General features: G+C 42.6%; 1 protein-coding gene across 1 annotated transcript in view; it reads left to right on the top strand.

The window, feature by feature from the left end:
• Window positions 1–1545: 1545 nt before the first annotated feature.
• LOC115170508 (uncharacterized) overlaps window positions 1546–25728 on the top strand; it is a 50311-nt gene continuing 26128 nt past the window's right edge. The window contains exons 1-3 of the mRNA XM_029726721.1: window positions 1546–1975; window positions 2495–2777; window positions 3265–3552. Coding sequence (XP_029582581.1) covers window positions 1617–1975; window positions 2495–2777; window positions 3265–3552 — 930 coding nt within the window. The 5' untranslated portion in view covers window positions 1546–1616. The remainder of the gene's footprint in view (window positions 1976–2494; window positions 2778–3264; window positions 3553–25728) is intronic.

Below are 25728 nucleotides of genomic sequence, written 5' to 3' on the forward strand. Positions count from 1 at the left end.
CTGTTTCTAATGCTTTATGTATAAGGAAAACAACTCTGATCCTTGAGAATTTGCATTAAAGGGGCAGTCTGTGATTGCTACATTTATTTTCAGACTTTTGAATTAATGATATCAACCCACTGATTCTTGAAGAATATAATTGATAAATGCCACATGAGCTTAGTTCAGCTGTCATACCCCATCAGAAACCAAAATATCAGCTTGTTTCGATCCAATGTTTGTAAACTAAGTAAATGTTTAAAAAAAATGCTGTATAGCCTAAAAACATGGTTAAAACTGTTTTTGTTATATCATGGGTGGTCAGTCCTTGCATCCATAGCTCTGTCAATTAATTTAAGAGTGGTTACATTTCCCCAGCCCCATCCCTCAGCTGTTAAATAAAACAGCGACAGGGTGCCTACTTTGTTATTGTTTGAACTACTGATTGCACCTTTAATAATTCATAAATTATCACAGCTGAAGTATTCTACTAAGTACCACTGGAAGATCATAATGGATCAACATAAAAATGTAATGAATTAAAGCAAGAGCTCAATCTCCTTTGGATTGGCTATGGAAAACAGCCATTGACCTAGATATACAGTATTTTTTTAAGTGGCTCAATTAAAATGAAACCAGAAAATATATCCTTTCTGCTGAAGGTAATTTTCTGTGTTTCGCCACCTCATATCACAGGGAAACCACTGTCTGTCCAGTAACAATACATTACTGCAATAACTGCAATAAGTGGACTGAAATGGTTATAATGATATCTAATGCGACAGAGTGAGAAGTGCCCTTTTTTAAATAAATTTTATTCAAACTTTATTTAACCAGGCAAGCCAGTTAAGAACAAATTCTTATTTACAATGACAGCCTAACCCAACCCTCCCCTAACCCAGACGATGCTGGGCCAATCGTGCTCCGCCCTATGGGACTTCCGATCACGGCCGGTTGTGATACAGCCCGGGATCGAACCCAGGTCTGTAGCGACACATCTAGCACTGCGATGCAATGCCTTAGACCGCTGCGCCACTTGGTCCCCCTTTTCATAGAAAGGGCTTCCAGGAATAGGTCAAACTAGCCCACATCCAAATAAAATAACTGCTCTATACTCTTGGCCTATTACAGTTTTTCTCCATTGGTTTGGCTCATTTCTTGAAACAGAAATTACATTCTCAAAACTACATGGACAAACCTCCAAACCACTTGGCAATTGTTCACAACAGAATTGAATTTCTCATTCATTTAATCAAATTGCAAATGTCTAAGTACATGTCTCAATGTCTCAGTACATCTTTGCAAATGATTAAGTACATGTAGCCTACATTTAGCACAATTTCCAAGTGAATAGATCTTATCGATCTAAAGTGATTGTTGATTCTCAGTCTAATGGTTGTTCGCTCCAAAACGTGTCAGCGTCATTTCATTGTATAAGTCATCACATGCACAATAGCCTGTTCAATTGTCAAAATTAGTCAAGAACATAATACCATGAATACCATATATGAATCCCTTGGAACATTTGATACATTTATTACAGCAATTGACAGTCCTCCTGACTAACGAAGGAGGAGTTTCACACATCTCAGATGACCAATCAAACAGTATGTTTAGTTACCTGACAGGTGCTGTCCATGACTGTGAATGCTGCCAAACATGTATGTAAAGAGCTTGACCATGCAGGACCAGTACAATTTCTGAACATGGAGGCACCTGGCCAAGTAAATGAACAAGGGCAACTGCCTGCTCGAGGAAGAGGAAGAGGAAGAAGAAGAGGAGGAGGAGGAGGAGTAAGGGTGCGTGGTGGTGGAATAGGGGGAAGAGGCCGAGGAGCACGAAGACACCATGCTGTCCCGGATGAAATTCGGGCCACAATTATAGACCATGTCATCAACCATGGCCTCACAATGGCGGAGGCAGGTCGCCGAGTGCAGCCTAATGTGCCTCGCTCAACAGTCTCCTCCATCATCCAAACCTTTCGCAGGGAAAACAGGTATGTAGTCAGTCAATGATGGAATTATATGTTGTATAGGACAGGACACTGTGCATAGAGCAAGAAATATATTTATTTACACATTTACCTATTCATTTAGTGTGTGTGTGTGTGTGTGTGTGTGTGTGTGTGTGTGTGTGTGTGTGTGTGTGTGTGTGTGTGTGTGTGTGTGTGTGTGTGTGTGTGTGTGTGTGTGTGTGTGTGTGTGTGTGTGTGTGTGTGTGTGTGTGTGTGTGTGTGTGATAGGCCTACAGTAATATCTTACCTCAATGGGATGTTATGATACTAAAAATGACAAGAAAAACATTGGAGAAAATAAACTATGGAATAGTTTATTTTCTACAGTATTGATGATACAGTTTACAGTAGTATTCCAGTCACTGTGCAGTGATGCATTAGAATTGTGGTAAAGTTACTGTAAGTAAAACAACAATACAATTACATAGGTAACTCATTCTGTAAGGAATACATAAGGTATACATTACGAATGGAGTGTTGTCCTTTGACTTATATATCTAGGATTGGACGACAACCTTGCACGGGTGGCAGAGGAAAACTTCTCAATCAACAACAAGAACAAGAGATCTGTAACATGGTGATGGCAAATAATGCCATCACATTGAGACAGATCCGCGCTGCAATCCTACAAGACAATGCCATATTCCAAAATGTCAACTCTATAAGCAACTCCACAATAGACCGGATATTGAAGAAGCATCAGATGACAATGCAGCAAATTTACAGGGTACCATTTGAGAGGAACTCTGATAGAGTGAAAGAGCTGCAGTACCAGTATGTACATGTAAGTCAGTTACTGGTTGTCCATCATTATAACCTTTTTACAATTAAGCAGTGGTTCCCAAACTTTTTTGGCTTATTAGTATTTGATTTATCTGACTTCAACATTTCGCCTAAAAATTGCAGCTTACTGTATGATGCAATTATCATTATAATCCTTATTTTGAAGAATATAACATACAATAAGAAAAGGGGTCAAAGAGCTGCAATTAGTGCCTCCCATGTAAATCTATCTAATACTGTGGGTTTTACTGTAACATTTCAGTAAGTCTAGTCATTGATGATTTCCCCCCTCCCCTTTCTGTCAAATACCCCCTGTAGTACCTCTGCATAGGGGTACATGTACCCCAGGTTTGGAACCACTGGAGTAGTGGCCAGTAGTATATTGAACTTGTGGAGAACATAGAACATTCCTATGTAATTGTCTGTAACTGTAGTGTATGACTCTTCTGTATGACTGATTTGATGTTTTCTTTTTTACGCTATTGTAGAGAATAATGGCATTGGAAGGAAACGAGACCCATCACATCCTCGTGTTTGTGGATGAAGCTGGCTTCAACCTGGCCAAGGGCCGAAGACGTGGCCGTAATATTATTGGCCACCGGGCCACGGCGGATGTCCCAGGCCAGCGAGGGGGCAATATAACTATGTGTGCTGCCATATCTGAGAATGGTGTGGCCACTCACATCCCCAGTCTTGGTCCATACAATACACAGAAGCTCCTCATCTTCTTGGACCGCCTTCATATTGATTTGATCCCTGAAAATGAGAGAGGTCTCGTAGGGCCTCACCTACCACAATATGTCATTGTATGGGACAATGTGAATTTCCACCGTGGCCCGCTCACCAGGGCCTGGTTCACTACTCATCCAAGGATGGTCATGGTGTTCCTACCACCTTACTCTCCTTTCCTCAATCCTATTGAGGAGTATTTCTCCGCTTGGAGGTGGAGAATGTATGAGCATCGGGCTCAAGATCAGAGGTCCCTGCTCCATGCAATGGACGCTGCGTGTGAGGATATTACAGGAGAACAGTGTAGGGGATGGTTGCGACATGCACGCCGTTTCTTCCCTCGTTGCATCGCAAGGGAGAATATACGCTGTGATGTGGACGAGAATCTGTGGCCAGACAGACAGCAGCGTGTGGATGGCCAGGAGGGTGAGGATGGTGGCCAGGAGAGGGAGGGTGAGGACAGCGACCAGTGAAGAACTGTTAGTTGTGAAACTCCAGCTTTATTTACAGCACTGTAGGCTGCATATAATTTTCATTGTTTTTTGTTTGTGTGTTTATATTACAGTATATTATGTATATTATGCTGTATACATTTTCTTTTTACTCTGATGTATGGAAGTTACTTTATGTGTGTGAATGATAATGGTTACAATTTCCTTGGCAGTATGAGTGCAATGTGTGATGTCAAACCTTGGAGGCTACTCTTACCCTAAAATCCTATTTATTTTTTCCAGTTTTATACACAATTGTATTCTGTTAGCTGGACAAAAAACAGTACAGTAACCATTGTCAATGAAGGACTGGGCTAAGACTGAAAGGTGGACATGAGGGATATTTCAATGGTCCTCTGCCATAGTGACAAAACATCTAAACATTTTGACTTGCAGTGCTTACACAATGCCAAAGGGACGAAGCATTTTGGGGGCGCTGACTGTTTAAATGAGAAGGAAATTTAGTTTTGGTTAAAGCACCAAGAGTGTTGAGAACGTCCGGTCTGTTTCAAGAAATGAGCCAAAGCAATTGAGAAGGATCTTTGCCATTTTCGTGGCACTGACTCTTTATATGGGAAAGGAATTTAGTTTTGAAGCATGAGTGAACAGTTTTAGGAGAGATATGAGCTTTTGCAAGTGAGCTATAGTGTTGTGCTGAACTGTAAGACTGTTTTGCCAAATGATCTTAGAGTTTTGAGAATGTAATTTCTGTTTCAAGAAATTAGCCAAACCAATGGAGAAAAACTGTAAGATAAACTAGCTTAATGCAGAGATGGCCGACAGAGCGGGAGTCCAGAAGTGCCTTTATATCCTGTCGACTCTGAGATTTAGGTTGATCACACAGGTCATTTTAGTCTTGGTGGGGAACTTTCAGATCTTTCTGTCCCCAGTCTGTCCACCAATCATCATCTGATATTAAGACGTCTTTCTGCATTTAAAGTTTCCGTCGGTCCCTTTGAGATATTCAGCACAAATCTCAGAAATAATTTGATTCATAAATCTGAAATCAATAGCAATACGGTTGGACCTACAAATCCCAGGGCCTATTTGATCTCTAGTGCTGTATAAATGTCATTATATTCTTCTCAGTAAAGAGAGTGTTTCATTCTGTAGTATTGTTTGTTGGGTTACATGTTTTACTGGGAGCAAAAAGCCTCATAGAGAGTTGAGTGACTACCAATAATACAATTCAGGGCAAGTATTTTTGTCGACAAATAGCCTACACATTTATAAATATACAAGTGTTGGGTTCAAGTGTTGGCGAGGTTAAAGGTCAAACAAACATGTCAAACTATACAGTATGTGCCATCTATAATAGTCCTCTTTATCGAGTGGTATGGAGGGACTATGAAGCTTATGAAGATGCTTCTTTGGTCAGGTTGAAGTGAGAATGAATGAGAGTGAAGAGAGAACAAGAGATCCTTCACCTCCTTGTCTTCTCATCTTGACCTTCACCTTGACCTCTCCACCAATCACCCACCTCATCTGTTGCACAGTGTGCTTTTTGTTATCTCAGTCAAAAAGAATATTCATCCCAAGAGTGGACATGAGGGACATTTTCTACATTATATATTAATTCATTCATTTTTTTAACACTTACTGTTTCATTTGAAATCTGAACCCAATATTACTCTTTAAATAAATGCAATAGGAGTATGTCTCCCTGTCGACAGGGCACGGTGACATTTAGTATAGGGGCTGGCCAGCATGAGGCCTGGACAGCCATGACAGTAGGTTGCAACCGATCAAAACACTACTGACGTAGTTGATTATAGCTGGGTAGGTAAATGCAGGTTAGGTTTAATAAGAAGGAATGCCAGGACATGCTAAAGCCAGCTACGTAAGACTGAGATGAGTTCAGTTAACACCTGACTAAATTATTGATTTGGCTTTATAAAAGAGGTTGATTTTTCTTCCCTTCTTGATTATAATGTTTATAATACATATACGTGCCAGTCTGAGATATGTGTTTAATATTCATGGCAATAAAGATTTCTAAAACCTCTGTCTGTCTCTATAGTGACTGAACCAATCTAACAGGAATATTGGTTTTACAGTAGCCTATACGTTAAGGTGTGTGTTTGTTTCACTCAGGTTGCTCCATGGACTGTTCTGAGACCCAGTTGTCCCGACACCTATAGAACCCAGCTGGTAGAACTCACTGCAGAGTTTCAACATACATGTATGTTAGTGATGTAGTGATGTTCAGAGTCTACTCGGTCATTTCAACCAACCTCCCATCCAACAGCATTGATATGAACCGAAAATAGAAACCGAGCTAGAATATTAAGTAAAGAACTTCCCCTGTAACCCACCATTATTCTAGGGAACTGATACAGTTCTAATTTAGGCGCATATCTTATTCCCAACAGACTCAAACAAGGATATGGACAAATAAATAATATACCATTGACATGAATATGAATATTGCATTGGAATAAAGCTGGTTGAATATTGTTCCTCATGAAAGTGATGACATTGGTGCTCAGCATAGATCCATTGAAAGATATTCAGAGTGACAGCATGTGGAGTAAATGACTGTGATTAAACACAGGGGAGAGGAGGCATGGTTATCACAGACTGTACATCAACTTTAATGTCAGTTACAGAAAGCCATAGCAGAAGTTTGGAATGCAGCTTGTAATTGCATCACATTCAACACACTTTCATGCTGTAAAAATAATCACAGCCTTCTCATGGACATGAAAGGAACGTACAGTCATACAGTCTTTTAGCACCATATGTGGTTCTTTTGCATACAGAAGATGTTGTCCAAAATTGTACCCAACCCATAAGCCCAAGTCATATGACTTGCTTATAAGGAGAGGAAAGATTAGCCAGCGCTTAGCAACGGCACATCACAGCCACAATCCAAGTCACTGTCACCATGGAGACAGCCTCAGGATGCACTACTTTAATTTGTTTCCTCTGTGGAAATGAATTCAGAAACTAATTCAGAAAAAATTCATTCAGAAACAAATTAGTAACCTTAATCATAACCTAATTCATAACCTACTTCATAAACTAATTCATAAACTAATACATAACCTCACTTCACACTCAAATTACTATTTAGTAGTGCTGATGGAATTGTTCAGTTCTTATAAAGCCAATTGCACTTACATTTCAATTCCATACAATTGAGCCATGCACAACAGCAACAAATAATACTCACCATAACCTGCGACACAACAAGGCATAATTTAACCAAAGTTGAAATGTATCATAGTTTTTTGTGTCTATGATTTAGACAAACTTTTTATAGTCCTGTACCCCCTCAAACATTCAACCTCCAGCTGCGTACCCCCTCTAGCACCAGGGTCAGCGCACTTTCCAATGTTGTTTTTTGCCATCATTGTAAGCCTGCCACACACACACACTATACGATACATTTATTAAACATAAGAATGAGCGTGAGTTTTTGTCACAACCCGGCTCATGGGAAGTGACAAAGAGCTCTTAAAGGACCAGGGCACAAATAATAATAATCAATAATTTTACGCTTTATTTAACCATCTTACATACAAAACCTTATTTGTTCATCAAAAATTGTGAGTAACTCACCACAGGTTAATGAGAAGGGTGTGCTTGAAAGGATGCACATAACTCTGCAATGTTGGGTTGTATTCGAGAGAGTCTCTGTCTTAAATAATTTCCCACACACAGTCTGTGCCTGTATTTAGTTTTCATGCTAGTGAGGGCTGAGAATCCACTCTGACATAGGTACGTGGTGGTTGCAAAGGGCATCAGTGTCTTAACAACGCGCTTTGCCAAGGCAGGACACTCTGAGTGCAGCCCAATCCAGAAATCTGGATTTGGCTTCTGATTAAATTTTATTTTCACTGAACCGCTTGTTGCAATTTCGATCGGGAGCAACTGCTTGCAAGTGTGTTACCACTCCACTATGTCTCCCTGTCATGGCTTTTGCGCCATCAGTACAGATACCAACATGAGCAGCAGCTACGTTTGGCTACATACGGACCGTTAGTGGAATTCCCGCGAGAGAGTAACGGTTAATGTGATTGGATGTTAATTATTTGACTAGGCTACCTGTATTTGACATTGTATTGTTATTTCGCTGATCACTAGATGGTTTAATTTTATTTTTGCCAGTGAAACGAAGCCACTCAGGCGAGAAAAAAAACTCACCCAAATATATTGCCCAGTTGGAAAATTATAAATGTACTGGTTGAAAACATTTTTATTTGACGTACCCCCCGACAGCATTCACATTCCCAGTTTGGGAATACATGCCTTAGATTACGCTAAATAAGATCACATTCTTGATGGAAGTCCATTGATCATCACGCCGAATCATCTGCTCCTGCCAATAGTCTAGTCACCCTCTTACCCATGATAATGAGGCCCTTGGATGTGTTCTTAGGTTTAGTAGGCTGTTCAGATTTTACGATGGGGACAAGAGGGCCTGAAATAGAGGTGCTGCTCAGGCCCTAATCTAATCAGCCTGTGGACAGAGCAGGGTCATTTTTAAACACTCGCCATGCCTCTCACACACACACCTATGCATAGGCAAAGACAGACAGTGAGAGATAGAGACAGACAGATAGAGAGAGAGGGAAGCAGACAGACAGATAGAGAGAGAGTGAAGCAGACAGACAGATAGAGAGATAAAGACAGACAGACAATAAAGACAGACAGACAGATAGAGACAGACGGACAGACAGACTGGCTGACAGACTGGCTGACTGACAGAGATAGAGACAGACAGACAGACAGACAGACAGACAGACAGACAGACAGACAGACAGGCTGGCTGGCTGGCTGGCTGGCTGGCTGGCTGGCTGGCTGGCTGGCTGGCTGGCTGGCTGGCTGGCTGGCTGGCTGGCTGGCTGGCTGGCTGGCTGGCTGATAGACATAGACACACTCCATGGGAAGGGGAAACAGTTTCAGTGTCTTGGGTGATTTGTCAGTTCTCTCAATAAACCCAGCCGAAGGCACTAGAACTGTGTCTATTCCGGGACACAATGATAAGCTGTCACTCGTGAGCTAAATTGATTTATACGTGCTGCTTGCTTGAGTAAGCACAGCACTCATCTGATATTGATTGTGGAGCCTTGGCCCAGATAAGGGTCAATAAAAATACTATCTCAATTACCTTTTCAGTATATTCTGCTTCTATCATCTGTAAAAAATGTGTGTAAATCAATTGGTCATGATTAAGTATGAACAACAGTAAAACTATAAAACTCCAATTTGGTCACCATGCTGCTTCTCTCTCTCAGTATGGATTCAGAACAGTACATGTTCACAGCAGCAGGAACTTGTTACATAGAAAACCCATAGATGTAATACTGTCAGTGGTTTAATGCCATAACTCTCACAATTGTTGTTTTACTCAACAGTCACCAAGACTAGGAGGGGTCAATTAATGAGTAATTCTTGATCGCTTTCAAGACTCTGTGCTTTTATGAGGCAATGTTTAGGTCGAATAAAACAACTACACATCTCAATACCTTGAACGTCTGATTTGTTATCTAACCTTACCAAACAGTCCCTCGCCACCAGGACTTCACCATGACTGATTGTCTAACTCCATCCACGCAGGTTGATGACTGGCTCAGTATGAGTTTCTCCCCCTGAATCTGGGGCAGTGGGGTGATGAATCCTCTGCTCTGTAGCCCTGGAACACTGACTAGACTGGTAATGACTGGGGGGCATTATAACAGTTCTCTCCTCCATCCATTCACTCTGACCCAGTTCTACTTCTAACCTGCTGTTCTGAAGTCAACAGGACATTCACCTGGAAATCCTGCCATGTTCAAATCCGCACAGTTCAAATGGAAAATAACTCTGTCAATGCATTATTCAATGGTTATATGAAAAGCCTTTATTGAAAGGTGAAACCTTTTGAAAGGTAAATATAGACAAAATGAATAATAGTTTCACAATTCATTACAACACAAGCCTAAACATGTTGGCATGATAACCACCTGCCTTTTGCATGATAACCACCCCATAATCCCGAGTGGCGCAGTGGTCTAAGGCACTGCATCTCAGTGCTAGAGACCTCCCTACAGAACCTGGTTTGATCCCGGGCTGTATCACAACTGGCCGTGATCGGGAGTTCCATAGGGTGGTACACAATTGTCCCAGCGTCGTTCGGGTTAGGGGAGGGTTTGGCCGGGGTAGGCCATCATTGTAAAATAAGAATTTGTTCTTAACTGACTTGCCTAGTTAAACAAAGGTAAAATTTAAAAATACAAAGCCAAGTAACTGTCACGCCCTGACCATAGAGAGTTGTAGGTCAGGGCGTGACTAGGGGGTGTTCTAGTCTTTTCATTTCCATGTTGGTGCTCTTAGTATGGTTCCCAATTAGAGGCAGCTGATGTTCGTTGTCTCTAATTGGGGATCATACTTAAGTTGTCCCTGTTCCCACCTGCTTTGTGGGATATTGTTTTGTGTATGTGCATGTAGCACCACGGATGTCGCGTTTCGTTGTTTGTTTAGAAGTTTCACTTTATTAAAAGATGTGGAACGCAACACACGCTGCGCCTTGGTCCGTCTTTCCTCACGATCGTGACAGTAACACAATCAAGCAATCAATGAAATGTATTTATAAAGCCCTTGTTAAATCAGCAGATGTCACAACGTATTATAAAGAAACCCAGCCTAAAACCCCAAACAGCAAGCAATACAGATGTAGAAGCACGGTGGCTAGAAAAAACTCCCTAGAAAGGCAGGAACCTAGGAAGAAACCTAGAGAGGAACCAAGCTTTGAGGGGTGACCAGTCCTCTTCTGGCTGTGCCGGGTGGAGATTATAAGAGTACATGGCCATTTAAGGCCAGATTGTTGTTCAAGATGTTCAAACGTTCATAGATGACCAACAAGGTCAAAACAATTATCACAGTGGTTGTTGAGTGGGAAAAAGGTCAGTAATTCAGGAGTAAATGTCAGTTGGCTTTTCATAGCCGAGCATTCAGAGGTCGAGACAGCAGGTGTGGTAGAGAGAGAGAGAGTTGAAAACAGCAGCTCCAGGACAAGGTAGCACCTCCGGTGAACAGGTCACGGTTCCCTAGACGCAGGCAGAACAGTTGAAACTGGAGCAGCAGCACGACCAGGTGGACTGGGGACTGCCAGGTGTCATCAAGCCAGGTAGTCCTGAGGCATGATCCTAGGGCTCAGGTCCTCCGGGAGGGGTGGGAGAGAGAGAATTAGAGGGAGCGTACTTAAGTTCACACAGGACACCAGATAAGACAGGAGAATTACACCAGATAAGACAGGAGAATTACACCAGATATAACAGACTGACCTTAGCCCCTGTCACATAGACGAATGCAGCATAGATACTGGAGACTGAGACAGGGGTGGGTTAGGGGACATTGTGGCCCAGTACGAAGATACCCCCGGACAGGGCCAACCAGGCAGGATAAAACTCTGCCCACTTTGCTAAAGCATAGCTCCCACACGGATAGAGGGATATCAAGAGACCACTAACTTAGTACCCTGAGACAAGGCTGAGTGTAGCAAAGATCTCCTCTACCACACAAGCCTGAGAGGGCACAAAACCGGACAGGAAGATCACATCTGTGACTCAACCCACTCAAGTTACGCACCCCTCCTAGGGACGGCATGAAATAGCATTAGTAAGCCAGTGACTCAGCCCCCGTAATAGGGTCAGAGGCAGAGAATCCCAGTGGAGAGAGGGGAGATGGCCAGGCAGAGACAGCAAGGGCAGTTCGTCGCTCCAGTGTCTTGCCGTTCAACTTCACACAACCTGGGCCAGACCACACTCAATCATAGGACCTACTGAAGAGATGAGTATTCTGCATCATTTTTGGACAAAAAGTTTCTGATTTTTGCAATGTTATGAAGATGGAAAAAAGCGGTCCTTGAAATATTCTTGATATGTTCGTCAAAAGAGAGATCAGGGTTCAGAGTAATGCCGAGGTCCTTCACAATTCCGTTTGAGACGACTATACAAACATCAAGATTCATTGTCAGATCCAACAGCAGATCTCTTTGTTTCTAGGGACCTAGAACTAACATCTCTGTTTTAACCAGGACTGGTACTAGCATTTTGGGGGCCCTAACTGAGATTTGTTGCCCCCATCCCATGCTGCTGTTACTAATCTCACAGTGAAAGGGAGCCATGCCCTGACGGTGTGGCGGTGCTGGGTGATGATAGGGTTGAAACGTCTGGTCTGGTCTGGTCTGGATGGCTCCGTCGAACACAGTGGCTAACCTGTTTTGGTCTCTGTGTTGGGGGATGTGTGTGTGCTTGAGTCTGTCTGTCTGTCTGCCTTTGTCCAGAGCTGAGTGTCAACCTCTAAACCAAGGGTCCATAATCCTTACCCTACGAGGTCTGGAGACTGCTGGCTTTCTGTTCTATCATTAATAATCAATTGTCTAAGTCTAAATCAGTCCCAGATTAGAGGGGAACAATGAAAACATGCAATGAAACTGGCTTTGAGGTCCAGAGTTGAGTTTGAGGGCTCTAAACCAACAACCACCTGTATGTTATTATGAAGAGGTCAGATTGCATGCATAGAGAATGAAGCATGATGAGGACCATGTTTTAGTTGTGAATAGCATTCATGGCAACTGAAGCCATAGTGACTGAGAGGAGAAAATAAAACACGGTTTTAGCATGAGCATTACAGAACACATTGCTCTCTATGTCTAAATAATCTAAGCAGTGATCTCGATGAGAGAACAGTGTAAAGCAAATAACATGTTGTACTTGATATCTCATCTTACCTCTGATCTGAGACCAGCATATTCTCACTACACCTGAGCCTAGATGGTCAGCTCCACTTAACTCAACTCTTGTTGGTGCTTTATTAACGGCTGAGAGTTCTTGAATTACGGAAATCTTCAGTGACCTGGAGTAGACAGACAATGAGACTCCAAAGGTGACGGAAAAATACGTTTTTTTTCTTCCTGTAGTCTTGCGGGGCATTCCAGGGACTCATGTGCATGCTTCCCACCACGATTGGGACATTTAATTTCCTTATCTTTTTCCAACATAATGATAGTCACTCATGTACAACTGTCTGAAAATATTTGACACATGACCAAATTCTTTACAGTTTTGTATTTTCCCCCGTCTTTCCCAGCAGATTTCACATTGCTACAGGTCATGGAAGAGTATCTGATGCCATATTCAGTCAGTGACCCATATTGTGTGACCCAGTTTACAGAAAGATAGCAGGATCAACTAAATAACTGATAATGCATTAAGGTGCCTATATGATGTCATGACGTGATGTGTGTTCTGAAACGATTGAAAACAACATCAGACAGACTAAGTAGACTGAGTAAGGATACAGATAAATTCACTCTCAATAAGCCAAATTAGACAGGTAGTCAGACGGCCACATCAATGGGGCTTGTGTGCCCTGAAACAGCATTGCCTTGAGCGGAATTATGAGTCTGCATTAACCGGACAAGTGACTCATCTGTCAAATGTATTCCTGGTCATGTTAACCTTTTACTGCAGCGGACTAAATCAAGGTCACACAGAGTGGTTCTTGGTAGTCTTAAACAAATCTACTTTGAAACAGAAGTATACACCTCATATACATGGTTATGGGCAAGAAAAAAGAAGACACCTGTACCATGTCAGATATAGAGTGGAAATGTACACTACATGACCAAAAGTATGTGGACACTTGCTTGTTGGACATCCCATTCCAAAATCATGGGCATTAATATGGTGTTGGTTCCCCCTTTGCTGCTATAACAGCCTCCACTATTCTGGGAAGGCTTTCCACTAGACGTTGGAACATTGCTGTGGGGACTTGCTTCCATTCAGCCACAAGAGTACACTCGCAATAACATCTGCTAAACATGTGTATGTGACGAATACAATTTGATTTGATTTGAAGAGCATTAGTGAGGTCGGGCACTGATGTTGGGTGATTAGACCTGGCTCACAGTCGGCGTTCCAATTCATCCCAAAGATGTTCGATTGGAGTTGAGGTCAGGGCTCTGTGCAGGCCAGGTAGGTTCTTTCACACCGATCTCGATAAAGCATTTCTGTATGGATCTCGCTTTGTGCATGGGAGCATTGTCATGCTGAAACAGGAAAGGGCCTTCCCAAAAATGTTGCCACAAATTTCGAAGCACAGAATCGTCTAGAATGTCATTATACTGTATGCTGTAGTGTTAAGATTTCCTTTCACTGGAACTAAGGGCCATAGCCTGAACCTTGAATAATAGCCCCAGACCAGCATTTCTCGTCCATCAAACTTTACAGTTGGTACTATGCATTGGGGCAGGTAACGTTCTTCTGGCATCCGCTAAACCCAGATTCATCCGTCGGACTGCCAGATGGTAAAGCGTGATTCATCACTCCAGAGAATGCGTTTCCACTGCTCCAGAGTCCAATGGCGGCAAGCTTTACACCCCTCCAGCTACGCTTGGCAATGCACATGGTGATGTTAGGCTTGTGTGCGGCTGCTGGGCCATGGAAACCCATTCCATGAATCTCTCAATGAACAGTGTTTGTGCTGATGTTGCTTTCAGAGGCAGTTTGGAACTCGGTAGTGAGTGTTGCAACCGAGGACAGATGATTTTTACGTGCTATCCGTTTCAGCACTTGGCGGTCCCATTCTGTGAGCTTGTGTGGCCTACCGCTTCGCAGCTGAGCCGTTGTTGCTCCTAGACATTTCCACTTCACAATAACAGCACTTACAGTTGAGCGGGGCAGCTCTGGCAGGGCAGACATTTGATGAACTGACGTGTTGGAAAGGTGGCATCCTATGACGGTGCCACGTTGAATGTCACTGAGCTCTTCAGTAATGCCTTTCTACTGCCAATGTTTGTCTATGGAGATTGCATGGCCGTGTGCTCGATTTTATACACCTGTCAGCAACGGGTGTGGCTGAAATAGCCGAATCCACTAGTTTGAAGGGGTGTCCACATACATTTATATGTAGTGTATTTAATTTTGAGTTTGCATCCCAACATTACACTTTATATACATCACAGAAGACTGAAATATAACAAAACCATTTGACACAGAAACACCATATTTTTGCAGTTTAAACAAATATAATGTTTATTAATTATGAAATTATGAAACATATTAATAACATTCCACCCATGAGGCCACTAGAAGGCGATTTGGTAATTTGACTCACTTCTATCGCATCATTAATTGGGGTGTGTTTGTGTGTGGCGTGTGTATGTGTGTGTGCGTGCGTAGCTATCTGACACATGCTTGGATGTGTGTGTTTGTGCACGTATCTGCATGCATTATCTATGTAGGCTACATCATATATATGTATAACCTTACAGAACTGTTGTTATTCAATGTGTTTCTGTGGGCTAATAGCAATAAGGCCAAATTCTATGTCTAATCAAATAAGTGTTTTCATACTTACAGGGGTCCTAAAAGTCCAAATGAAATAGCTAAATGATACTTGGTATGACCATCTTAAAACAATTCCCTATGTCAGCTTAGTAGAAACCCAGCCCTGGGCCCTTAGACCTTTTTAAAGGCAATGTTCCTGTGTCAGCAGTGATTGCATTTATGGTAAACGCTGCAGATGTCGGTTGAATCGGAAATTACCTTTAAATGTCAAGTGTGCTACAATGCAGCCTCGATTTGAATCCTGGCCTAAGTATATGACTTGGTTCCTGTTTTCCTCTGAGGAATGTACACAAACATTCCGTACAGGGCATGGCTAATGGCCAAGAGAACATTAGACCATTCTTAAAGGGTCTCCAAAGAAACCTCATATGCTATGACATCAAAGCGTTTCCAATGGCTGCCACTGTATAAGGTACATGTCCACCTGTTGAAGTAAAGCCCTTCAGTGTGATGATAAAGCCATGTCTGCTGGTACTTGTACACCCTAGTGTCCTTATAATGTCCTTAGTGGAATTTTGTCCGTGTCCCACTGTCTCAATAAGGTCTGCACAATAAATTGTCAATGATCTCAACAGCCGAGACAGAGCCATTGCGTTTACAATATATCCCAAGGAAATCTGAGTGAGAAAGTCTTTGGCCTTCTTTTCTAACAAGAAGCACACGCATTATCTATTAACATAACCTTACCTTTTTTTGCTTTCTGTTTTTTAGTCAAGTTTTTTTTAATCAAGTTGTGCCCTAAAACTCTACTTTCTGAAGACCGTCATCATCGTGGCTGGTCTGGTGCAGCTGGTTAGTCAGACAGACATGCCTTAAAGGGTCTCCTAATGCCTCTGCCATGTCTGCTGGTGAGTACACTTCCATGTCCTTACAGTGTCTTCACAGGAATCCTGTCCCACGGTCTTGTCTTGTCTTTATATAACAGGAATCCTGTCCCACGGTCACAGTAAGGTCTCCGTATAACAGCTAATGTTCTCAATAATAACCAAGCCAGAGGCACAGGGCTAACACTTATCAAATTCCAAGAAAACCTGAGTAGTTAGAGGAAGTGGTTGGCCTACTTTCCCACCAAGAACATTTGCATTACATTTTCTACTTCCATTCTTTGTTTTGTATTAGTGTCAAGCTGTGCCCTAAAGCCTACTTTCTGAATACCGTCATTGTCGTGGCTGGTCTGGTGCAGCAGGTTGGTCCGACAGACACAGCTAGGTGGTCACTATGACGGCCAGTAAGACGTAGCAGTGGGAGCTAACCTCTTACAGGTAATTTCCCTATCAGCGCGGTGACTCCGCACTTCCAAAGGAACAGATGTGGAAACGTGGGGTGACACAGCAGCCATTATTCCATTTTCCATTTCCATCATGTTTTCCTGAAACGTGGGGTGATGGAGGGGACAACAGAACAGCCATTATTCCATTTTCAATTTCCATCTCTTTCCCCCGTCCTCATCAAAGCAGGAACTGTGACTTTAATATTTCCTACCGTCTGACCCCTTTCAGAATTAGACTTAGTCTACTAGAGTCCAGCATCTTGATCTTCCTATCGACATTGTTTGTGTCAGCTGCTTATGTTTATGGCTTGGTGTTATGTTGCATTCGTAACCAAGTGGGAGGTGGGAATTTACCAGTTGTTAAGTCATAAATACCAGTTGTCTGCATTCATGTGCTTTGAACTCATTGAGAAACACCGATTAGCTAATGGCAACAAGCTACGTAAAACATAAACTTAAAGTACAGCTATCATGCTTGTAAACAAATTATAGTGTTCCATAAACATATTAATAGATAACATTTAATAAATAATGATGTTGTTGTATTAAACTGCCAAAAATGTTGTTATCGAGGTCATTTTGTTTGTAGGTGATGTCAGAGGTCAGCATGTGGGAGTAGTGGGAGCTCAGGATGATAGATGAGTTTCCCACAAGTAATTACCAGTTGGAGAGCCGTTAATGTAGACTTTTTATTAGTCGTATGTGGTACATTCCCACTTCCCACTTTGTTACGAATGCAGCATTACATTGTCATGTATTCCGCCAGATCTTACAACGCCTTAGGTATTTTACATATCGGCTAACCACATCACATGTTATAGCAATCTGGTGCCCAACGGCACAAATGGTGACGTGGCACGTAACCATTGGTTGATGCATGCAACATCTGAGCAGGGAAACACAACCTTAATGTTCTACTTGGGGGTACAATACCTCCTGCTACTCAAGGAAAACAGAATCAGGTGTGAGCCTGCTCACAGTAGAGAAGCATCAGGTGTGGTTGTGTGCAAGCACCAATCAGAATTCTGGAATTGGCACCTCCCACCAGGTATAGAAAGCCTGCATTTGGGTTGCTCTGATGGAAGATCTCACTCAATGTCTAAACCGGCAAGGAGGCACATGCCTATGGCCAAGTTTCCACCAGGGATGTACTACATTTTTAGAAAAGAATAGTGCTATCTAGAACCTAAAAGGGTTCTACGATTGTCCCCATCGGAGAAGCCTTTGAATAACCATTTTTGCTTCCAGTTAAAGCCCTTCTGAGTTCCATGTAGATCCCTTTCCTACATGGAACCCAAAATAGTTCTACCTGGAACCAAAATGGATTCTCCTATGAGGACAGCAGAAGAACCCTTTTGGAACCCTTTTTTCTAAGAGTTGCTTGCAGTCAGTGATTTCATATCGTGGACAAATGTGGCAATGTTGAGATTCTTGCAGCGAACCGATATCGTGGACATTTGTCCCAGCATCGAGTTCCTGACATTAATGGATATCGTGGACAATGTCCCAACATCCAGATTCCGAGCTGGCATGAAAAATAAAACTCACTGTACGACTTAAACCCTCGATTTATTTGATATAGCAAGGAAACCAGTGTTATAAAATAAAGAGATTGAGTTAGTTAAATGAAGGGATAAAGGAGAAAGCTATACACCCCTACATTTATGTATCATTTATAACCCGAGCCATTAGTTGATTACTGAAGAGGCATTTGTTCATTTTTAAGTAGGCATTTGTTATTGAAGTTGTGGCGTGGCGTGGCATGCATCGATATGTTCGGCTAATGATCCGTCTTCCCGTTATTGCAACGGAGTCGACTTGGGCCTTAACACTTGGGCCTTAACACTTGGAAATGAAGTGAGCTGGGCTAGCTTTCCAGAAGCCTTCGTAGCTCAAGTTGAATGGAATTTCTTTGCACAACCATGCTGCACAGCCAAAAACTAGGAAATAAATTCAGGTTTGATGGTGAATCTTCTATTTGTCAATAAACAAACTTTGTATAAAAGGAACTGTAAAACCTGTTTGTAATTTCCGCTTCGAAATTTCAGACTTGATTTTCCCTTAAGAAAAATGTAACAACCAGAAGAAAAATGTCCATTAATTAGAATCCACATGATAAATCACATTGGATTATTTTCCCGCTGTAGCAAACTGTCTGAAATTAAGATTCTACATCTGTACTAAGCTTTTGTGGTCATTTAAAATCTGCTTTACACTGTAAGAGTTAGTCATTAGTCCACACTTGAGTGACTCACACATTGATTGGCAGCAAACGGACATAAAACCCACAGGTGAAAACTGAAGAAGTCTGATATCACCTGCTTTGCATTTGGCACATTTGGAAGATGAATTGGATTTGTCTCTGAATGCTTTGGGGGGTGCTGGCAGGGTGGCAGGGGTTGGGGGATTGGCATGTGTCAGACGTGGCTTAAAGGTGATTGGCTTATCTCTCTGACTATTTCTCATATGTTCTCTCTTTCTCTATCTCTCCCTCTCTTTCTCTCTCTCGTTCTGTATCGCTCTCACCTATTGTTAGACCTCTAAGATAAAGCTAATGAGCCAGTCCTGCATCCCTGTGTTTTGCTAGATAAAGTTAATTCCTCTCATTTCGCTCTGATTTAAATAATTAGTTAAACTAGAGAGCGAGAGCTACAAATAGACTTAGCTGTTTCTCTGAGAAAACAGAATGGTCTGACAAGGACACTTTGAACGAGTTCCATTATGAAATGGGAATGTACAGCAAGGAAACTGAGGTGAGCATACCAGTTCACACCACAATGATAAGCTAGTGGTGATGACAACGTGACAACAAATATTCCTGAAATAATGCCATGCCTTCCATTGACCCATGTATGTGTACAAACTCATCTACAAAATAGAAGATACATAGGAAAAGTTCAAGCAATTACTGGTATGTCTTTTGGGTCCACACCCCGTTAGGCCATTCTACCAGTCTCTCTCCGTATGATGTCACTCACAAGTGTTGTCTGAAATCCATACAACTGGGTAGCGTTATGTTTTTACTCCATGAACTGGATTCAACTGGCTTTCTAGGTACACACCATAAACAACAAGGATCATTACATTAATATGGGTTACATCAATAATGTGATATCATATCTTCTCAAACCAAGCCAGTCAGCTCTGACACAGTTTTCATCCAAAGACCATATGAACTACTCACTTTCACAAAACATAACATCCTTTCCTCCTTCTTCTGTCAAATAGACGTGTGAACATTGAATACAACAATACATATTAATGTTTTCTAAATGAAACATCACAAAGTGCAAATATTCTTTGAATGTGTAGATTGGTTTCTGCCTTCGTCCAAATCCTTGCACTCGTTCTTCATACAATACTGGATATATACTGTACGTATAGTGATCATTACATCACAGTTTATCCTAACTGATGCTGTGATACTCATTGATCTGTTAACTAATTCATGATCGAGATAGACAAAGATCAAGGAGGCCACGGGTGCGTTCAGTACGACAGAACGTTGTGCAATGTTTAATTCAACGGAAACGGTACTGTACAACCAGTTAAAGAAAGGCGCGATTATGGTGGCCCAGAGGGTGACTGTGTATGGTGTGCTGCAGCACGACTCGAGATTTGAGATTTGAGACCCATAATGATCAGGCCACACCTCGCCATACCCACCAAACGGGAGAAACCATAATTCAAAGGCTTTTGAAGAACAGTGAGTATCGTTTTGGGGAAACGTGTCATTCAGTACAAACCGTCACGAAACGTAGCAAACGTTGAACCCAACTGAATGCACCCCTGGAGTCTATTTATCTGTTTCCTGCACTAACGAGACATGAGGGAAACCACTTAAGGCCTGGTTGTGTAATGGAGGGAGAGGGGAACAATACACCTCACTGTGGATGACCAGCTCTCCCAGACATTCAGCAGGAATTCACCTCCAAACACTTAATGGGGCTTCTGCAGATTCCAGCCCAATAAACGCACAAATACAAGCAAAAATACGACAATAACAAAAGCACGTAAACTAGAATAAGGAGAATTTAGTTGCATAGTTCACGGCACAAACAGGCATCCAAACTGGCATCCAACTATAATTGAGTTGAGCTCGAAGCCAATTAGAAGAATTGACCTTCTCCCCGATAGCTACAGTAGTTAGAAACAGACTGCATCAGTATGGAAGTTGCCAAACCATTTTGTCACAAAACAACATTTATAAATAGACACAATTGCTCTAAGAATGACATAATAAAGGTGCTGTAAGAATGACATAATAAAGGTGCTGTAAGAATGACATAATAAAGGTAATTTAATAATGTCATAATAAAGGGGATTTAATAATGACATAATAAAGGGGATTTAATAATGACATAATAAAGGGGATGTAAGAATGTCAATAATAGATGGTGTCTGACTGTCTCTATAATGTTGATGCTGTTATTGTGTGTAATTACCCTTTATTGTGATTTGTGTGCAGCCCAGGAAGAGTGTCTACTGCTGAAGGGGATCTGTACAAACACATGTTAGAGAAAGGCATGTAAGACCTCCTCACTACTGGACTAATCTCTATTTCCTTCCAGTCTCCTCAACCATTCTGGTGCACTTGCCTTTCCAATTTCCATCATTGGGATAAAATATGCAGGAAAAATTCTTAAAATACAATTTGCACGCACACATTAGGCACACAGGAAGCCTGGAATCAACCATTGCCCTAATCACAGCCTCCGTCAGAGAATGGAGAGAGGAAAATGAAGTGGAGAGCAGTAATGTGAGGATACGTTTGAAGTTGCTCTGATTGAATCCTCTGGTCAAAGACCCAGACAGATTTTCTGTGAATCAATCAGAGGCTACATTACAGAACCGACCCAGGCCCGCGTTTCATCTAATGCCTGCTGTGATAATGGTGTAATTTCCAGGGTTACAAACTAGTAGTTGGAATATGTAAGGCTTTTAACGGCTCAAAATACAGAAAGCAAATAGAATTAATTGGATCTGGAGAAGCATGGCCGGCTGGTATGAATTTATTACAATCCCGCTTTGATGGAAGGGTGTAATATTTTATTTAATGTAGATTTAGTGGAGTTATTTGAGTTTCAACGCCTGACATTCTATTGATTCTACAACGGGTTGGTCAAAACAAGCATTGTGATTGGTTGAGATACGTTCTAAGCTGTCCTGCTAATACAATTTTCCACGGGTATGACGCAGAAGTACTTGTTTAATGTTCTATTTTAAGGATCACGACGCTGTTCTTGATACCACGGAAAATGACAAGCGAAAAGCAATAAGGCTTTTATTAAACACATGATTTCCCGTCCAATAGAAGGAACAACCAACACGCTTGGCTAGCAACCCAAGATGTGTGTCAGGATATCCTCGTGGAAAGATGAAATAGTATACATACATTTATCAAAAAAAAGTTTCAGGAAAATATGTCATACATTTGTTGTGTGTTGCTAATCCTTTGTAGGGTTATCAGCTTTGCCTTGTATCTACGACCGCAGCACAGCCATGCTAAAAACGTCACAACACATGCCCTCTCGTGTACAATTGCTTTAGAGAACTATTGCATAAAATATTTGTAGTTGGGTGTTTTTGGGTGTAATGTTCAGTGTTTTACTTTGGGATCATGTATTTTCATACTATCTTGGTTGTGAAAGACACAGAGAGCGAGATAGACACAGCGAGAGAGGGAGACGAAGGGAGAGAGGGAGACAAAGAGAGAGGGAGACACAGAGAGAGGGAGACAGACAAAGAGAGAGAGGGAGACAAAGAGAGACAGACACACACAGAGAGACAGACAAAGAGAGCGAGAGGGAGACAGACAGACACAGAGAGAGGGAGACAGACAAAGAGAGAGAGAGGGAGAGAGACAAAGAAAGAGAGAGGGAGACAGATGGAGAGATAGACAAAGAGAGAGAGGGAGACAAAGAGAGACAGAGACACACAGAGAAAGACAGACAAAGAGAGAGAGAGAGGGAGACAGACAGACACAGAGAGAGGGAGAGACAGACACAGAGAGAGGGAGACAGACGCACAGAGAGAGAGGGACACAAAGAGAGAGGGAGACAAAGAGAGAGAGGGAGACACAGAGAGAGGGAGACAGACAAAGAGAGAGAGAGGGAGATAGACACAGCGAGAGAGGGAGACGAAGAGAGAGAGAGGGAGACAAAGAGAGAGAGGGAGACAAAGAGAGAGGGAGACAAAGAGAGAGAGGGAGACACAGAGAGAGAGGGAGACACAGAGAGAGGGAGACAGACAAAGAGAGAGAGAGGGAGATAGACAAAGAGAGAGAGGGAGACAAAGAGAGACAGACACACAGAGAGAGACAGACAAAGAGAGAGAGAGGGAGACAGACAGACACAGAGAGAGGGAGACAGACAAAGAGAGAGAGAGGGAGAGAGACAAAGAAAGAGAGAGGGAGACAGATGGAGAGATAGACAAAGAGAGAGAGGGAGACAAAGAGAGACAGAGACACACAGAGAAAGACAGACAAAGAGAGAGAGAGAGGGAGACAGACAGACACAGAGAGAGGGAGAGACAGACACAGAGAGAGGGAGACAGACGCAAAGAGAGAGAGGGAGACAAAGAGAGAGGGAGACAAAGAGAGAGAGGGAGACACAGAGAGAGGGAGACAGACAAAGAGAGAGAGAGGGAGATAGACAAAGAGAGAGAGGGAGACAAAGAGAGACAGACACACAGAGAGAGACAGACAAAGAGAGAGAGAGGGAGACAGACAGACACAGAGAGAGGGAGACAGACAAAGAGAGAGAGAGGGAGAGAGACAAAGAAAGAGAGAGGGAGACAGATGGAGAGATAGACAAAGAGAGAGAGGGAGACAAAGAGAGACAGAGACACACAGAGAAAGACAGACAAAGAGAGAGAGGGAGACAGACAGACACAGAGAGAGGGAGAGACAGACACAGAGAGAGGGAGACAGACGCACAGAGAGAGAGGGAGACAGACAAAGAGAGAGGGAGATGAAGAGAGTGAGGGAGACAGACACAGATAGAAAGAGGGAGACAGACAGAGAGAGAATGAGAGGGAAGCAACAGAGAGAGAGGGAGACAGACAGAGAGAAAGGGAGACACACACAGATATGGAGAGAGGGAGACACACAGAGAGAGAGAGCGAGAGAGGGAGACAGACAGACCCAGAGATAGGGAGATAGACAGACAGACACACAGAGAGACAGACACACAGAGAGAGGGAGACGGAGAGAGACAGAGAGAGAGACGGAGAGAGAGGGAGAGAGAGAGAGAGGGGATTTGGAGAAGGAGAGCAAAGAGTGTGTTAAGAAAGACAAGGGCCCTAGCTGGCACTACCTGAATCCCATCAGTTTAGGAATAATGGGAACATTGTGGAGAGCAGGTTCCTTGCTGTTTTCCATCAATTGCACCATGAACAAGATGTGCTAACACTCACTGCTCACAACTAATATGAGTGGGCTTTGATAAACCCATTGAATGAGAAATTATATTGTACACACACAGACAGTGACACGCAGACACTCACAATCACACACTAAATCACATATCCTACCTACAGTGTTCGTCTCCTGTCCCTTGTGGCCATAGCTTTGTGAGACATTAGCCTAGCATGATGCTAATCAACAGCTGGGGTCTACTGTATTTGTAGCCTGGCATGATGCTAATCAACAGCTGGGGTCTACTGTATTTGTAGCCTGGCATGATGCTAATCAACAGCTGGGGTCTACTGTATTTGTAGCCTGGCATGATGCTAATCAACAGCTGGGGTCTACAGTATTTGTAGCCTGGCATGATGCTAATCAACAGCTGGGGTCTACTGTATTTGGAGCCTGGCATGATGCTAATCAACAGCTGGGGTTTACTGTATTTGTAGCCTGGCATGATGCTAATCAACAGCTGGGGTCTACTGTATTTGTAGCCTGGCATGATGCTAATCAAAAGCTGGGGTTTACTGTATTTGTAGCCTGGCATGATGCTAATCAACAGCTGGGTTGTACTATATTTGTAGCCTGGCATGATGCTAATCAACAGCTGGGGTCTACTGTATTTGTAGCCTGGCATGATGCTAATCAACAGCTGGGTTGTACTATATTTGAAGCCTGGCATGATGCTAATCAACAGCTGGGGTCTACTGTATTTGTAGCCTGGCATGATGCTAGTCAACAGCTGGGGTCTACTGTATTTGTAGCCTGGCATGATGCTAGTCAACAGCTGGGTTGTACTATATTTGTAGCCTGGCATGATGCTAATCAAAAGCTGGGGTTTACTGTATTTGTAGCCTGGCATGATGCTAATCAACAGCTGGGTTGTACTATATTTGTAGCCTGGCATGATGCTAATCAAAAGCTGGGGTTTACTGTATTTGTAGCCTGGCATGATGCTAGTCAACAGCTGGGTTGTACTATATTTGTAGCCTGGCATGATGCTAATCAAAAGCTGGGGTTTACTGTATTTGTAGCCTGGCATGATGCTAGTCAACAGCTGGGTTGTACTATTGTCACGAATCCCATCGAAGGTGGCTCCCCTGCCTGCTCGGGCGGCGCTCGGCGGTCGTCGTCACCGACCTACTAGCCGCCGCTGATCCTTTTTTCCTTTTCGTTTGGTATGTCTTATTGTTTGCACCTGTCCCTCATTTGGTTTTTTGATTTTGGTTATTTAAGCCTGGTTAGCCCGCCCAGTGTTGTGCGGGATTATTTTAACGTCAGGTTGTATTTTATCGTTGGATGTGCTGGCGATTTATTACTTGTTATTAATTGCATGCTGTGCACCTGTTTTGGGCACTTGGCAATTTACCCACGGCGTTTGTGTTGGCGTTGATCGTGTTAGCTTTTTGTTCAACATAAACACGAAGTTCTGTACCTCTGCTCTCTGCGCCTGACTCCTACCACCACTCCTAGCAACACTCTGACAACTATATTTGTAGCATGGCATGATGCTAATCAACAGCTGGGGTCTACTGTATTTGTAGCCTGGCATGATGCTAGTCAACAGCTGGGTTGTACTATATTTGTAGCCTGGCATGATGCTAATCAAAAGCTGGGGTCTACTGTATTTGTAGCCTGGCATGATGCTAGTCAACAGCTGGGTTGTACTATATTTGAAGCCTGGCATGATGCTAATCAAAAGCTGGGGTTTACTGTAT

Source organism: Salmo trutta, chromosome 32, assembly GCF_901001165.1.
Source record: "Salmo trutta chromosome 32, fSalTru1.1, whole genome shotgun sequence".
NCBI classification, from domain to species: Eukaryota; Metazoa; Chordata; class Actinopteri; order Salmoniformes; family Salmonidae; genus Salmo; species Salmo trutta.